This window comes from Anabrus simplex, chromosome 11, assembly GCF_040414725.1.
Source record: "Anabrus simplex isolate iqAnaSimp1 chromosome 11, ASM4041472v1, whole genome shotgun sequence".
NCBI classification, from domain to species: Eukaryota; Metazoa; Arthropoda; class Insecta; order Orthoptera; family Tettigoniidae; genus Anabrus; species Anabrus simplex.
The window spans coordinates 106,505,817-106,524,029 of NC_090275.1; the positions used below are offsets into that span (position 1 = coordinate 106,505,817).

The 18,213-nt window shown below is 39.3% G+C and overlaps 1 protein-coding gene across 1 annotated transcript in view; it reads left to right on the forward strand.

Annotated features, from left to right (window-relative positions):
- Positions 1-18,213, forward strand: part of LOC136883164 (uncharacterized) — a 72,322-nt gene that overhangs the window by 21,852 nt on the left and 32,257 nt on the right. The window contains exon 5 of the mRNA XM_067155344.2: positions 7,379-7,861. Within this exon, the coding sequence (XP_067011445.2) occupies positions 7,379-7,861 (483 nt within the window). The remainder of the gene's footprint in view (positions 1-7,378; positions 7,862-18,213) is intronic.

The following is an 18,213-nucleotide window of genomic DNA, read 5'->3' on the forward strand; positions in this document are numbered from 1 at the left end:
CGCAGGTCACCTACGGGAGTCAAATAGAAAGACCTGCACCTGGCGAGCCGAACCCGTCCTGCGATATCCCGGCACTAAAAGCCATACGACATTTCATTTTTTTCATTTCAGTGCAGAGCATCGCTAACACGGAAATATTGTTCAATTGTGTTAAATGGCAATGGTTTTTATTGTGATAACCACAGTCCATATCAACAAGGAAAATTGCGAAGATGATTATAAAAATGAGAAAATCCTGTGAAGGAATGATCACTTGAAGAATAAGACAAAGGGGACTCTCTTAACATTAGATGCCCCAATATCACAGAGTTGGAAGAAAAATAAACGTGAAGGCCTACAATATTGAAAGCTCATAAAATTGATCAACAATAACATTACATTGACCATTGTTTGTTGTGACGTGATTTGTCTTTTCTGCTGCTACTCACGTCCAATAGATGGGATTAATGCCGTGTCCCAAATAAAACAGTATGCCTGAATATTGGCGGAAAGTAGCTGGGGACTTGGTAGGACAAAGATTTTTTTTTCTCTGAACTGGTTCATTTTATAAAAACTGAAGATATTCATTGATGGGAAGCAAAGAAAAGCTATTTTCATGTAAAATGACCTTATGGGTTGTCAGTAACAGCCTGATGCCATATGACACCGCACGTCCCTTACAAGAGCAAATTTTTACTGAGTTTGGTAATACACTTGTTGTTGTTGTTCGGATCATCACTCCATAGACTGGTTTAATGCAACTCTTCATGCCACCCTATCCTGTGCCAACCTTTTCATTTCTACATAACTACTACATCCTACATTCATGCCTTGGTCTACCGCTACTGTCCTTACTGCCTATAGTTCCCTCAAAAACCAACTGAACGAGACCTGGGTTAAGCTGCATAATCGTTGAATGTGACTGCATGAGGTCTTTTATTTGGATGAAAAATAACCTGAAAACTCTTTTGTCGGAAATCACACAGAACAAATCGAGCTGCTTTTTTTTTGTGGATTTTTTCCGGTTCTCGAGTCAAACAATCCTCGTGAGGATCCTATAAACAGGAACCATACTCTACTTGGGGTCTTACCAGAGACTTATATGCCCTCTCCTTTACATACTTACTACACCCCTAAATACCTTCATAATCATATGCAGAGATCTGCACCCTTTATTTTAAATCCCATTTATGTGATTACCCCAAAGAAGATTGCCTCTGGGCTAAATACCCAACATACATTATACACCATCTGGAAGACGGGAGCCATGTTCTACAGAATGGATGCGAGAAGTCTGACCAACAAGGTATACTCAATTCTTGATTAACCGGGATAATGTAGGGTTAAAGCTTCCCAGATAAGTAAAATCATGGTTAAACCGCAAAAAGTTTAAAATAGAGCAGGTGTACTGAAAGTACAGTTAAAATGATAATAAATTATACTACTCTATTGTTTTTTAATAACTTATGCAATACACTGCATGAATGGAACAAGAAATGCCAACCAACTATCAAGATCGGTAGAAGTATTAAACTCAACTGCCTTGCTTTTGCGGACGATTTAGGATTACTTGCAAATACAATACAAGAGGCTAAATTTCAAATTGAACAACTAGAAATTATAACAAAAAAAATGGGATTACAAATTTCATTTGAAATAACAGAAATGATGCCAACTTTTATGGTTGATTTACCAGTTATTCAACTGAACAGTAATAAAGAGATTAAAATTGTTCAGAAATTCAAATATCTTGGGGAAATAATAACATGGAACACAAATGAAAAAGAAGCAATAGAACACAGAACAACTAAATGTAAACAAGCACAAAGACTTACCTGACCAACCTATTTAAAAAAAAAAACTCTTTCGATACACGTTAAGCTGAAACACTATAATTCCATAGTTAAACCAGAGGCAACATATGCTAGTGAAACTTTATTCAAATTAAATGTAAAATCTACAACAGACAAATTACAGAAAACTGATAGAAGAATTCTTAGAACAATTATTAATAAGAAACACCAAGTTGATGGACAGTGGAGATTGTTGCCTAACAACATTGTCTATCGTGAATGTGAATCAATAATATCTACAATGCATAAAAGAAGAATTTCCTTTTTCTGTCACATATCAAGATTACCAGACACCAGATTACCAGGATATTGAAACAACTATTTGATTACTTTGATTACTTTTTGAAAAATAAAATCAATAATAATTGGTTCAAAGAAATTCAGGGTGATTTGGAAGAATTTGGTATAACTCGGCAACAAATCAAAGACAGAAAAGAGAAGAGGATTTTGAAGAATAAAAGCATAAGTCTCAAACTAAAAACAGTTGAACGGAAGCAATATACTATATCAGACACACAAAGGGCTTCCATGTTCTACAGAATGGACCCAAGAAGTCTGACCAACCAGGTATACTCAATTCTCGATTAACCAGGATAATGTAGGGTTAAAGCTTCCCAGATAAGTAAAATCGTGGTTAAACCTCAAAAAGTTTTTAAAGTTTTTGAAAAAAAATAAGAAATTAACTCAAATGTATTGATTTAAGTACTCCAATGTGGACGTAAAATATGTAAATAATAATAACACTGCAGTAAAAGTATCACTTAGCACAATTAATAAATGGAAAAATAAACAGTACTTTTCATTGTAACTAATAAGGCAAAGAAAAATATTCAGATTACCTAACTTTACTGGTTCAGAAAATAATCAATCATGGTTTTCTGATTTTGTGCCGAGAAATACTTTTTCTTTATTTTCTTCTCAAGTTTATCAAAACAAGTTTTTCGGTGATGAGAGCATCATCCTTGCCCTCAACGTACTCCAGCAATGACTCAACATTTGCCAAGGTAGCCCCATGCGTAACTATTTGTTGCGCTTGTGTGGCGCGAGCAGCTGTCCCCCCCTCCTCATCACTTTCACTTCCCGCTCCCTCCCTGCCCTCTACTTTGTTAACAATCTGTTCGTATGTCAGCTCTTCATAGTCTTGGTCGTTCTGGTCACAATCGAACCACTAATGAATATTGTCTTTGTCAACTTCCTCTCCACCTGGGACTGTTCTTACGGCTTCAGTCACTGTACTAACTGTATCGGCTTCATCAAATCTGAGAAATCCATTGTCTTCAGAAATATGTGAGATGGTTTTTTCCAAGACCGCACAACTGTCAATGGTTTTGTTTTCTCCCAAGCCGAGTTACAGTCAAGCCGCAATGCGGTTGATCCGATTACGGTAAATAGAGAGTTGAGTGTAGTAAGGTTTCTTGAGGCCAGGAAAGCTATTGTTTGCTGGCATGAGGAAGTGAAGAAGGACCTTAAAGAAATGGGAATACGAGGAATGGAAGTCAGCTGCAGGGAAGATTACAAGTTGAGACTCAATAACACCAAGAATTTCCAAGAAAAGTTAGAATCTGGAAGAGAGGAGGAGATTGCACAGTGAAGGAAAGGACCAGTACTGGGCAAGGAACAAAGCCCAGAAGTGGCTGAAATCAATTTAACTTGGTCCACAGTTGACCAAAATGAAAGGAGAAGAAGAAATGTGATAGAAAGGAAGGTAATAAAATTAGGACATTAAGCAATACCATATTATTGATAAAAGAGGCCAGGGGGAGTTTAGAAAAAGTAATTATGATGAGGTCAGCAATAGAATAACTGAAGAAAGTTTATTGGAAGACTGTCAGGAATGTGCTTGTCATGGTCATCACAGAAACAGTGGGGGTATCCTACCAGCTTAACTCTTTCCGGTCTAACTGGTAGCATAGCTCACTGTGGCCAAAATTACATTCAGGCCACACTGTGAGCATAGCCCCTACTAAAGTTTGACATTTCACTAAAAGTCGAGAACAAGTTATGCACATGTTCTGGTGGCTACATCGTGTCTCTTCATGTATTAGTTACGAGAGTGTTTCAACAGATGGCAGTATTATCTTTCTAAGGCAGAGAATTTATGATATTATCAGTGAGTGCGCATTAGTAGATGTAGTCACTCAATGTGCTCTAAAACATGGCTTCTCGCACCAAACTAGTGCTTGATGAAAGTCATATTTTTTATATTTTGTGTAATTGTAATCCCTCATATCTAGAAGAAAACAATAATAGGTAGATATGTAAAATCTTTAAAACACATCATAACATCAAAATTTAAAAACATTCATTGCCGTGCCTGGTGAGCATTTCCAAAAAAACTGCAGCTGTGATGGCCTTGTTGTTTCTTCTAAAGTCATCTTGTGATGTGCATGGATTGTCCAGGAGGGGACAGATAAGTAGGTGGCTTGGGTCTTCTTGTTCAGCACCACATTCACATGAGGTGTCTGCATTTTCTGGAAGGATCCCCCATTTCTCCAGGTTGGTCTTGCATCAAGGGACGCCCACTCTTAAGCAGTTGAGGGACCTCCATCTCAGGGTAATGTAGATTAGTGTCAGGAGCTAGTTCTTCCTTTAGTGATGTCTCTGGGCAGTGAGCTTCTCCATCTGTTAAGATGACTTGTCTCTGGTTTTCCCTCAAGAGTCCTAGCAAGGAAGCTCTTGCGGGATCTGAGGTGAGATCTTGCAGCTTGGTGACCATGGAGTGAATGTTGATGGTCATTCTCCTGCTTTGCTCTCTTGGTGTCTGCAGCAGTGGCCCTCCAGGTGTTGGGTGGAGCTATTTCAACAATCAAGTACAGTTTCTGCACTGATGTTGCTTTTAGGCATCCCAAAATTATCCTTCCAGTATTGTTGACCACGGTATCAGCCTGCTTAGCACTACTGAAGTGTTCCACACAGGAGCGGCATACTCAGCGGTTGACACACACACCACCTCAGGATGTGTGGGCTGGCTCCCCAGGTGCTGCCGATCAGCTTCACAAGTATGCCATTGCAAGCACTGACCTTCTGACCCGTGTTCAGACATTGCTTCCTGTACGTTCGAGCATGGTCTAGTGTGACACCTAGATAAACTGGTATTGGGCAATGTTTCAGTCATTCATGTGATGTTCAGCTGTTTCGTAGATGAAATGCACGCACTTGTGTTTTACTGGCGGTTCGGGTTCAGATGGTTGGCATCATAGTACTTGGAGAGTTCATCCATCGCTGAAGTCAGCTTTTCTTCTACTTATTCAAAGGATGATCTCTCAGCAGCTACCATTGTGTCTATGGCATAAATCAAGAGCCTAGTGCTTGTTCAAATTGGCTGATCATTTGTGTAGATATTGTACAGCGCTGGAGCTAGTACGCTGCCTTGGGGTAGACCATTCCATTCTTCTGGGTTCACCGTCTACTCCTCTTAGCCTCTAGCAAGACTGGGAATCTTATGTTCTGAAGGAAGGTGCTGATAAAGGATGTTAGGTGGTGGTCCTTGGTAAGATCATACACTTTCTTCAACAGCTTCCTATGATTTGCAGTTAAAAACAAGTTTAGGATACATAAAAACTATAGATAGGATGTGGGAAACGGCTGGAACCCTGCAAGGTAGTGGAACGTAGCCTTTCGCGAATAAAAATTCAGATGGGTAATTCCCTAGGAGCTAAACTTTTTCTTTCTAAAAGAAATAACATATTCAAAACTCAAAAGATTAAACAGAACTATAACAACATAATTGAACACACTGAAAAAATAAATGTTCTTTGAACATACCTTGACAAATGTGCAGTGCACGAAAACAAATTTTTTTATAGATTTTAAAAAACACGTGCCTTGGCATCGAATGAAAACATGTCAAACCTATTACGATGATTCACGTCTTTGAAACAGAGGGCTAGTCCAATAAACAAAGAATAACTAAAAATTTACATACACAAAGACATAAAAGAAAACAAGGTTATGTCATCAATTAAAACACTTCAAGAGATGAATGTTAAAATAAATTTACATACGTAAAGTGAAACGGAGCTAATGTAGTGATGGGTAGCTTGTGAATGAGTCGTTAAAAATGAATGCTTCACTCTATGAAGTGTGAATGAACTAACCACTCACTTTCAATGAAATGGTAGTTCAAACACTTCACAGTTCTCACGCTTCATAACATTCATGACTCATTTGATTTATCTATCGTTCGCTCACTCGTTTTCTTCCCCCTCCCACTATCTGCGTCACTCATTACTCCGTCACTCCCAGGGCCATCCTACTTGTAAACTGTGTTCTTACATGTATTTCTGTCTGTATATGAGACAGGCTTCTCTGTTTATCTTTCCCTTGTCCCTATTGACCATCATCTAGATGCTGTAAGCGGGTAAGCCATAGGGTGTCCGTAATTACACAGCTCTGCCATCTGTTGGTAATATTATTAAGTATTACAAAGCTTTATGAGTGAGTGAACAAGATTGCTGCCAAATGACACAGTGAGTAGCTTCGTCAGGCTACATTACTTCATGAACGAACTATGTAGGCAAGTCAATAAGTAGGCTATCTGCAAATTTGCTCTAATTGCCTTTAAGTTGGCTCTATGGTGTTGTGTGCTCACCAGCCACTAACCATAGAGCCAACCTAGAGACAATTAGAGCAAAATTGCAAATACTTATTGACTTTCCCTCGTACTTCATTTGAACAATTCATGGTAAAGAGTGGGAATGAGTGAAGTAATTCATACTAATGAACTAGTTTGACCCACTGCTAAGCTAATGGATGGCAAACCCAATGGATAGATTAAAATTAATACAAACGAAAAGATTAAAAGAGGTTTGTCTCCAGCAAAGCTGAGAGTGAGGTTAGCTGACAAATTACTACCTCCGAAAGTGACCGTGCTGGCGTTAGTGTCTGGCAAACAAGGTGTGCTCTAGTGATAGAGTCCATACACAAGAGTAGTTAGTCAATTCACTGACAGATGGCATCAGAGTCCACACACAGCACATACAGGTTGCCATGAAGAAATGAAGGAACACGATAACAGTATGCCAAAATAGGCTCATTTAAAATGAGCAGAAGAAAACGTTGACAATGACCAATCTATATCAGGATTTAAGGTTAGCTGTGCTGTACAGACACGCATTTTAAAATACATCGTTTTCTTTTAGTAGTCTGATTTAGAGTAATATTTTGTTAATGTTATGTCGTTACAAAAGCAAGCGACGTTATGCTGTTTATCTGGAACTGCATTTAGGCCAGAAGTGATTTCCAAAATATATATTTTTTTAGTTTGATAGAGCTATCCAAGACTCACAATTTGAAACCTTTAGCCCTTCAACTTTCGGCACTATTGAGAAAATTGCTTAATTTTACGATTTTTTGTAGTATGGGGACCGCTACATTGTTTGGTAAGAAATGTTTTCAACCTTAAAAGTAATCCTTGGTTTATTCTTTCCCATTATTTGAGGAATTATTAGTTAACTTCCAAAATTCAACAGCCTTGAAACATAAAAAACTGCTGTGCAGATATCAGCTGATAATCTCATTAATACATTGTGTTCTCTCTTTTCCAGAATGACGATGAAGAAGATGATTCATCCAGAGATTCACACTCATCAAACAGTTATCTGAAGCAGAATCTCAATGTGCAATATCCATCTGTGAGAGGTGCAGACATGATGTCCGTGGTGTCGAAAATAAGCAGTGAGTCAAATATTTACCCAAATGGGAAGAGTGAATCCAAACCGGACCTGGAGGAAGAGATCCACCCAGGAATTCAGAGTTTAAGGCAGAGCGGCAGTCACCCAGAAGAGTCAGGAGGATCAATGGACCCAGCTTCCGGTGATGCAGGCTACAAAAACCACAGCTCCCTGGCAGAAGTTCAGAAAGCACCATACGCGAACTCAGACGGGGAAGGCACCATCGATCAAAGAATGAATCTTGCACACTTACAGTCCAATTCCCAAGGAAAGCTACTGACAACTACCACTCCACCAACTTCTTTTATTTTTCTAACAAACAAGACGGCCAGCCATACTGTCTCTGGCATCACTGCGGTCAGTACCTTTTTGCGCAATGGTGAATTTCAGACATTCACTGCATTTGAGTTTGGATGTTGATATAACGATCATTTCTCTCAAGTGTTCTGCTGTTTATTCTAAATCAGGGCTTTCCAGTGAGTAAGTGCTCAAGGGCCACATTGAAAATCTTAGGCATGATTGTGAGCCACATTTTATTAATGGGCCATCCATCCATCATCATTATAGACCGTTATGCCTTTCGGCGTTCAGTCTGCAAGCCTCTGTGAATTTACTAAACGTTGCCACAATCCTCTATTTACCACTGTTGCTGTGGCCTCATTTAGTTCTACACCTCTTATCTTTAAATCATTAGAAACCAAGTCTAACCATCATCGTCTCGTTCTCCCTCTGCTTCTCTTACCCTCCATAACAGAGTCCATTATTCTCCTAGGTAACCTATCCTAATCCATTCGTCTCACATGACCCCACCACCGAAGCCGGTTTATGCACACAGCTTCATCCATCAAGTTCGTTCCTAACTTAGCCTTTTTCTCCTCATTCCGGGTACCCTCCTGCCATTGTTCCCACCTGTTTGTACCAGCAATCATTCTCACTACTTTCATGTCTGTTACTTCTAACTTATGAATAAGATATCCTGAGTCCACCCAGATTTTGCTCTCACAAAGCGAAGTTGGTCTGAAAACAGACTGATGTAAAGATAGTTTCGTCTGGGAGCTGACTTCCTTCTTACAGAATACTGTTGATCGCAACTGCGAGCTCACTGCATTAGCTTTATTACACGTTGATTCAATCTCACTTACTATACTACCATCCTTGGAGAACACACAACCTAAATACTTGAAATTATGTACCTGTTCCAGCTTTGTACCTCCAATCTGACATTCAGTTCTCTTGAATTTCATACCTACTGACATTAATTTAGTCTTTGAAAGGCTAATTTTCATAGCATACTCATTGCACCTATTTTCAAGTTGCAAGATATTAGACTGCAGGCTTTTGGCACAATCTGCCATTAAAACCAAGTCATCAGCATAGGCCAGACTGCTTACTACATTTTCACCTAACTGAATCCCTCCCTGCCACTTTATACCTTTCAGCAGATGATCCATGTAAACTACGAACAGCAAAGGTGAAAGATTATAGCCTTGTCTAATCTCTGTAAGCACCCTGAACCAAGAACTCATTCTAGCATCAATTCTCACTGAAACCCAATTGTCAACATAAATGCCTTTGATTGATTTTAATTATCTACTTTTAATTCCATAATCCCCTAATATGCTGAACATCTTTTCCCTCAGTACCCTGTCATATGCTTTCTCTAGATCTACAAAACATAAACACAGCTAGACATGATACTGTATAGGCTTTTGGGTTTATGCCGTGTCAAGAAAATAAGATGAAATTCTTTATATTTTGCAAGTCCAAAGGCCTATACAGTATCATGTCTATAAGTATGGGCTGTAAAAGCATCAATGGCAACATAAACACAACTGCCTATTCCTCTCATAGTATTTTTCAATTACCTTTTAAAGTTAAAAACTTCATGATTGTTCCGTATTGAATAGAGAAATAAGAAGATGTACAATATTATAGGGAAGGATCCACCTTTCAATACTCCGTAGTAAAAAGTAGTTACAACCTGTTTATTGGGACCGGTTTCAACACATTTCAAGTGTCATCATCAGCCAATTAGCGAAGATCTTAAAACAACTAATATATGTTGACAATTGGGTTTCAGTGAGAATTGATGCTAGAATGAGTTCTTGGTTCAGGGTGCTTACAGAGATTAGACAAGGCTATAATCTTTCACCTTTGCTGTTCGTAGTTTACATGGATCAATATATTAGTTGTTTTAAGATCTTCGCTAATTGGCTGATGATGACACTTGAAATGTGTTGAAACCGGTCCCAATAAACAGGTTGTAACTACTTTTTACTACGGAGTATTGAAAGGTGGATCCTTCCCTATAATATTGTACATCTTCTTTTCAATTACCTGGCGCATACTGAAAATCTGATCCTGACAGCCTCTCTGTGGTCTGAAACTACACTTGTTTTCATCCAACTTCCTCTCAACCACTGATCGCACCCTCCCTTCCAAGATGCCAGTGAATCAACGAGATCCCTCGATAGTTGTTGCAATCCTTGCTGTTCCCTTACTTATAGATAGGTGCAATTACTGCTTTTGTCCAATCTGAAGGTACCGTACCAACACTCCATGCTAATCTTACTACTTTGTGAAGCCATTTCATCCCTGCCTTCCCACTATACTTCACCATTTCAGGTTTAATTTCATCTATTCCTGCTGCTTTATGACAATGGAGTTTATTTACCATCCTTTCCACTTCCTCAAGAGTAATTTCACCAACATCATTTTCCTCCTCCCCATGAGCTTCAATCGAGATATAGAGGTTCGACTGTAGCATTATACAGGATGACCCAAAAGTCTGTTAACACTTGACGAGGCAGTACTTCACGGAATATTGGATGTAGAGTAGAGGTAATAATTGACACACATGATTGGCATGACATGGGGTTTTATTGACACCAAAGTAAAGTACACAAAATGGCAAATGAGGTATTGCTTCGTCAAATGCTGATGGACTTTTGGGTCAACCTGTATATTTCTGGAATAAATGTATTGTCATTATGTTAAACACCGAAGTATTAGGGTACTTGTATCAAGAAAACACAATTTATGTAAGATGTTTGCATATTCTTCTTAAAGGAACACACATTTTAAAATATTTTTGGTCTTGACGACTATGAAAGCAAAGAAACAAACTAAAGGAACAAATTAAAATTAATCTTTGTTATAGATCTACTTAGGAACATAATCACTCAGCTGGGTTTTGCTTCCTATGTCACGATGAAAAGGACTGCTGAAGACCGTGGGATGTGGCTGCAGCGACAAGGCGAAGCCTTTAGATAATGGATGGAGGGATGGATAGATCTACTCTATAGGACCTTTGGGCTCTTTCAGATTGTATTATATGAATCTTTGGTACTACTGTCTGTGTACTGGCAAGTCACATTGCATAGCTTTAGATCAGCCAGTCTACTTCTGTGCCTAGATCTACAAATCTTCATTAATGAGAACAGCTGTTTGCACAAATATATGGATCCAATCATGCTTAACATATTTGCATTAAGTTTATACAATCTAGGAATTTTCTTTTGTGAAATATCTGTATAAAAATATATATACTATTGTACTGTCGCTCAAACAGCTCTAACTTCAGTATGCATGACTTTACAAACTTCTCCTCCATTCCTCTTTCAGCTGCTCCCACCCCTCCCAAGCGCTGAGCAGATTGGCTCCAAAGGCATTTTGCTCTGGGTTGACGATGCCTGGTTCAAGTTACCACTAAAAGGTACTGAACAAGTTAGCTCAGTGCCTGTACTCAAGAGGCAGGTGGGGTCGAATGTCCCATCAATTATCCTCAAAATGATCGTTTGTGGTTTCCCACTTCAGCTCCAGGATGGTACAATTCTCAAGGCCACAGCTGCCACCTTCCCATTCCTAGCCCATACAATTACACCTACACCCTCATTCTCCATGCCACCCTATCCTGTGCTAATTGTTTCGTTTCTATGTAACTGCTACATCCTGCATTTACTCCAATCTGTTTGTCGTATCCATACCTTGGTCTAAACCTACACTTCCCTCAAAAACCAACTGAACAAGTCGTGCCCTCTCATTCTCTCTTTCTTCTTTCTGTAACACCACATTTCAAAAGCTTCTATTCTCTTCCTGAGCCAGTTATCGTCCATGTTTCACTTCCACATAACGCCATGCTCCATACAAAAGTCTTCAAAAATGCCTTTATAATTCCTATATCAATGTTTGAAGTGAATAAATTTCTTTTCTTAAGAGTGTCCTTCCTTACTTGTGCTAGTCTGCATTTAATGTCCTCCTTACTTCTGCCATCGTTATTTATTTTACTACCCAAGTAACAGTATTCATCTACTTCCTTTAAAGCTTCATTTCCTAATCTAATATTCCTGCATTACCTGACTTTGTTCAACTGCACTCCATTACTTTTGTTATAGATGTATTTTTCATCTCGTGCTCCCTCCCCAAAACACTGTTCTTACCATTCATCAATTTCTCCATATTTTCTGCAGTCTCAGACAAAATCTCAGGGTTTTGATTTCCTCTCCTTGGATTGTGTTTCCTTTTCCAAATTCCTCTTTGATTTCCTTTAATGCCTGTTCTATATAAACACTGTGAAGGACTGGGGACAAACTGCAGCCTTGCTGCACTCCTTTATGGATTGCCACTTCTTTCTCATAGTCTTTGGTTCTTATCACTGCAGACTGATTTTGTACAGATTATAGATCATTATTCTTCCTCGGTATCTGATCCAGATCACTTTCAGAATCTCAAATAGCTTGGTCTAATCAACATTATTGAATGCCATTTCTAGAACTACGAATGACATAAAGTGGGCTTGTTTTTCTTAATTTGATCCTCCAAGATCAGTAGAAAAGGACTTTTCTTAGGAATCCTCCTAAACAACACAAAATCTTATCCTATCTCATAAGTAGTAGTACCAGTACCAGTTTCAGTCACTGTGTGACCATCTTCAGTTACATATGTACTGTAAAGTGACTTAACACATTCCACGTGGTTCGGGTCACCATGTGTCTCAAAAATGTTACTCTTATCCGTTGGTGCGAACTTCCCAAAATTGTGGAGTAAGTAAGTACGTCGTAGTTACAGATTTCTGATAACTAATGGCAACATAGTGCTCCTATTGAAGTAAAGGATCGAGGCATACTGCTAGTTCTGATCGGCCCACTAGTGACCCGAAGGAATTTTTTGCATCATTCATTCATATCGCTTGGGGTCACTCTGTGTTCAGATTGTTGTATAACCTAAATTTTTACACGGAATTCTCTTGCGTGTTTACGGTGAATGAAGCCTAGGCCTTCAGTGTTGCTGCCTTCAGATGATAAATTATTGTTTAATACAAGGAGTACCACCCTTCTGACATCTCGTGTAACCTATTCCTTTATACATTGCTCTCAGGTAAGCAGATATAAGTCTTCAGATTTGTATTTATTGGAGTAGTTATTCATATCTTTATTATCTTCCATAGATAATATTTTCAAGCAAGTTCACATCTGTCTTTTTTTCATGGAGCCTTCACATTCTGACACACTGGTGGCATGGAAAAGAAAGAGGTTTACGACAGCACTTGATCCCGGACAAATTGCTCATTATTTGGGAAAAAAAATTATGACAGTGACCATGATTTCTCTTCAGTATCTGATGATGACCCTACGTACAGTCCCATCTTTCGTGATATTATGTTATTACTAAGCATGATATGAAAATAATTAACATATGCCCATCATATTCCCATAAAAACAGATCGGTGAATGAGAAACTAACATTTAATTCTGGGGTCATTTCTGGGACATGCACTTGTTGAATCAGAAAACTGTCACAGAGGTAAATGTTTCCGGAATGTCTCCTCAACAATAACGCACACAACAAGTGCTCCAGCATTGTTTTGGATTTCATAGTAGGCACTAAGCAAAGTCAAATTCGTCAGGTCACCGGTGGGCCGATACAACGTAAAATTAAGTTATGAAAATACACTGTCGCTGGGAACGTGTTAAAAACTAAACGTAACACCATAAACAGTAATATGACATACAAAATTTAAAATTTCTTGTGAAAATTCTTTACAGTGTCATTTTTGGTATAGTCTGTGTGGATTTAGAATAAGATAAATATCCACATTGTGCTATCGTTGAAGCTTCTTGAAATACAGTCTACACTCAGGGCAATGATTAGCCGTTTGCTTTTCTGTCAATATTACCTGGAACTTCTGGATCAAACACCTTGATATCCCAATTTCACTCGGTTTCCATTCTGATGTAACCATACGGCTCCACCAGCATTTTTCTCGATTAGAACAACCAGGTGTCATTGGTGTCAACAAGAGTTTTCTCAACATAAATTTGACTCACCAAATGTAATACGTCATTTGGTAATTCACCAACGATGTAATTTTAAATAAGTTTGTTTGTGTCTATTTTCAGTCATGAATGTGCCATTTTATTGACAAAAATTTTGAAAGAAAAATGGTGAGATTATTCATCTGTAAGGACAATCAGGGCTTTTAGATTTTTAAAGTGTATTCATAATTCATAGGAAAAATTAGGACAGAACATAAGCAGATCCATCTTCCCTTCCCCCTTCACCACCCCATTCAACCCTCCCCATCTACTTTAATTATTTTTTTCTTTTTAAATTAATTTTGTTTTAAGCACAACAAAGGTACTATTTTGAGATTTATTTTGAGAAGATAATTCTGTGTAATTTCACCTAAGCAGTGTTATGTAACTGAAGATTTACCTAAGGAATTAGACATTAATTAATTAATTAATTTGCTTAAAGCAGATGTATAGTATCAAACAGGTGGAAGTTAACTTTTATTGATTTAATGTAAATAACATTTGATGCGGAAAACAAAGGCAATTTCTTGCAATATGAGGTATGCTCTATTGGTGGAAATATATCTAATTCCCTCCATGGGAACTTAGAATTTCCATATGAGGTATGTTTCGAGCTGTTAGTAGTGAGCTGGCGTGGAATGACATAAATAGAAGAATAAGCTTGAATGGAACTTTTAAATGTAGGAAAGATCATAATAAGAAAGTAAAGCTGAATTTCAAGAGGACAGATTGGGGCAAATACTCATTTATGACACAAGGAGTAAGGGATTGGAATAAATTATCAAGAGAAATGTTCGATAAATTTCCAAGTTCGTTGAAAACATTTAAGAAAAAGTAAGGTAAACAATCTTGTTAGCTTCCATGGCTCAGGTGGCAGTGCACCGGCCTCTCACCGCTGGATACCGTGGTTCAAATCCCGGTCACTTCCATGCGAGATTTGTGCTGGACAATGCGGAGGTGGGACAGGTTTTTCTCCGGGTACTCCGGTTTTCCCTGTCATCTTTCATTCCAGTAACACTCTCCACTACCATTTCATTTCATCTGTCAGTCATTAATTATTGCCCCAGAGGAGTGCAACAGGCCTCGGCAGCCGGCACAATTCCTATCCTCGCCTTAAGTTGGGTGCTTCATTCATCCATCCCTGACCCGGTCATTGACTGGAAAACAGGTTGTAGGTTTTTTTCAAGGCAAATAATCTGATATATAAAAACGTTCGTTCGTTCGTTCGTTCGTTCGTTCGTTCGTTCGTTCGTTCGTTCGTTCGTTCGTTCGTTCGTTCGTTCGTTCGTTCGTTCGTTCGTTCGTTCGTTCGTTCGTTCGTTCGTTCGTTCGTTCGTTCGTTCGTTCGTTCGTTCGTTCGTTCGTTCGTTCGTTCGTTCGTTCGTTCGTTCGTTCGTTCGTTCGTTCGTTCGTTCGTTCGTTCGTTCGTTCGTTCGTTCGTTCGTTCGTTCGTTCGTTCGTTCGTTCGTTCGTTCGTTCGTTCGTTCGTTCGTTCGTTCGTTCGTTCGTTCGTTCGTTCGTTCGTTCGTTCGTTCGTTCGTTCGTTCGTTCGTTCGTTCGTTCGTTCGTTCGTTCGTTCGTTCGTTCGTTCGTTCGTTCGTTCGTTCGTTCGTTCGTTCGTTCGTTCGTTCGTTCGTTCGTTCGTTCGTTCGTTCGTTCGTTCGTTCGTTCGTTCGTTCGTTCGTTCGTTCGTTCGTTCGTTCGTTCGTTCGTTCGTTCGTTCGTTCGTTCGTTCGTTCGTTCGTTCGTTCGTTCGTTCGTTCGTTCGTTCGTTCGTTCGTTCGTTCGTTCGTTCGTTCGTTCGTTCGTTCGTTCGTTCGTTCGTTCGTTCGTTCGTTCGTTCGTTCGTTCGTTCGTTCGTTCGTTCGTTCGTTCGTTCGTTCGTTCGTTCGTTCGTTCGTTCGTTCGTTCGTTCGTTCGTTCGTTCGTTCGTTCGTTCGTTCGTTCGTTCGTTCGTTCGTTCGTTCGTTCGTTCGTTCGTTCGTTCGTTCGTTCGTTCGTTCGTTCGTTCGTTCGTTCGTTCGTTCGTTCGTTCGTTCGTTCGTTCGTTCGTTCGTTCGTTCGTTCGTTCGTTCGTTCGTTCGTTCGTTCGTTCGTTCGTTCGTTCGTTCGTTCGTTCGTTCGTTCGTTCGTTCGTTCGTTCGTTCGTTCGTTCGTTCGTTCGTTCGTTCGTTCGTTCGTTCGTTCGTTCGTTCGTTCGTTCGTTCGTTCGTTCGTTCGTTCGTTCGTTCGTTCGTTCGTTCGTTCGTTCGTTCGTTCGTTCGTTCGTTCGTTCGTTCGTTCGTTCGTTCGTTCGTTCGTTCGTTCGTTCGTTCGTTCGTTCGTTCGTTCGTTCGTTCGTTCGTTCGTTCGTTCGTTCGTTCGTTCGTTCGTTCGTTCGTTCGTTCGTTCGTTCGTTCGTTCGTTCGTTCGTTCGTTCGTTCGTTCGTTCGTTCGTTCGTTCGTTCGTTCGTTCGTTCGTTCGTTCGTTCGTTCGTTCGTTCGTTCGTTCGTTCGTTCGTTCGTTCGTTCGTTCGTTCGTTCGTTCGTTCGTTCGTTCGTTCGTTCGTTCGTTCGTTCGTTCGTTCGTTCGTTCGTTCGTTCGTTCGTTCGTTCGTTCGTTCGTTCGTTCGTTCGTTCGTTCGTTCGTTCGTTCGTTCGTTCGTTCGTTCGTTCGTTCGTTCGTTCGTTCGTTCGTTCGTTCGTTCGTTCGTTCGTTCGTTCGTTCGTTCGTTCGTTCGTTCGTTCGTTCGTTCGTTCGTTCGTTCGTTCGTTCGTTCGTTCGTTCGTTCGTTTTCTATAGACTCAAAAACTACTGCACCAATTTCGCTGAAAATTCCATACTTTGTTCTTAATACTCCTGAGAGGTTATGGAAGTGGTTTGACACGTTAAGTCCTCACCATTCCCCATATTTAGGCCCTTTGGCACATCACAATAGGCTAATAAAGGCGAAATATCGAATCTGTTGTACAAGGACGAGACAAACCTCATTTGAAGCCTCTTGATGCAAGGAAGAAACCTCGGTAAGTCCCAATGGGACCTGAAAACCACATTTTAAGACCTTAAAACCAACCGTTTTCGAGATACTGGCACCTAAGGATCCTGGCTCTAAGAATCGGCTGAATAAGTGACCCGCCGTTAATGGTAAAGCAAGTATTCTAGATTATCGAAAAAAGACCAATATTAGTGTCGATCCATAGTTTTCAGGGTCGCTCAGATGAACTGTGACAAATTTATAAATGTAGCACCACAAGAGATATGGCTACTGGATCCACAAATTCATACTTCTTCATACTCTTATCACTACATTGTCGTAGACAAATCCTTTATAGAATGTCTCATTTGCAGGAAAATGATCAGACGTGTTCTATCAGACGGCTTCATAATGCTCATTTCACTAACTTTCATTTGTCAGACACATTATTTATCTCCCAGTGGCATGGGGCATAAGAAGGTGTGGAAAAGATAATATCCAAAATGACCAAGATTATTGAAAAGGGCCAATATTAATGTCGATCGATAGTTTTCGGGGTCGCTGAGATGAACTGTGGCAAATTTATAGATACTCACTTCCGGAATCAAGTTCAGGAATACAATAATCACTATACTTTTCCTATAGCAACAGGATATGAAAATAAGTACATAGTAATACCTGAGTTGTGTTTCTGTACATCATTATTTGATCCCCACACATATTAATTGGACTTTATCTCAAACATACAAAATAGAATTATTATTATTGGTGGCAATCAATGTAAGTCATATTTAATGGAAATTTTCCAGTACAAACAGTAATTTTTCTCTTTCTTAAGTGAATTAATGATGATATTTCAGGTTACACAAGCTTATATCGTGTTACATTGCTTCATCAAAAAATATACCTCTCAAACGTTCGTCACTTAGTAGATCTACCAGTGCAGCACGTAGAAATAAGAGAAATCAAGCTTCTCAAACAAATGAGCAATGACAAGTGAGCAAAAGAGCAGATCGTTTACGAATTGCAAATTCACGTGCATCAGAATCTCAAGATCAACATGCGGGAAGAATCTAAACACAACGTTTATGTGCTATCCGATCACATGCATCAGAATCAGAAGAGCAACATGTGGTAAGACCTCGACAAACAGTACATGTTGATTTGAATCTTGCTGCATTTCAATATGATGCTAACTATGATTACAGTTTGCATCCCAGTGTAAATATCGGAAAAATGGATAAGGCATGTGGGCATTGCAGTTCACTTAAGTTCAACAATGAAACACCTGGAATGTTGTGTGCAAATGGAAAAGTTAAATTACTGACATTGCATTCACCACCTGATCCATTGTCGTCATTGCTTTCAGGCGACTCACCTGATTCCAAACACTTTTTCAGAATATTCGCAAATATAATTCAGCATTTCATATGACATCTTT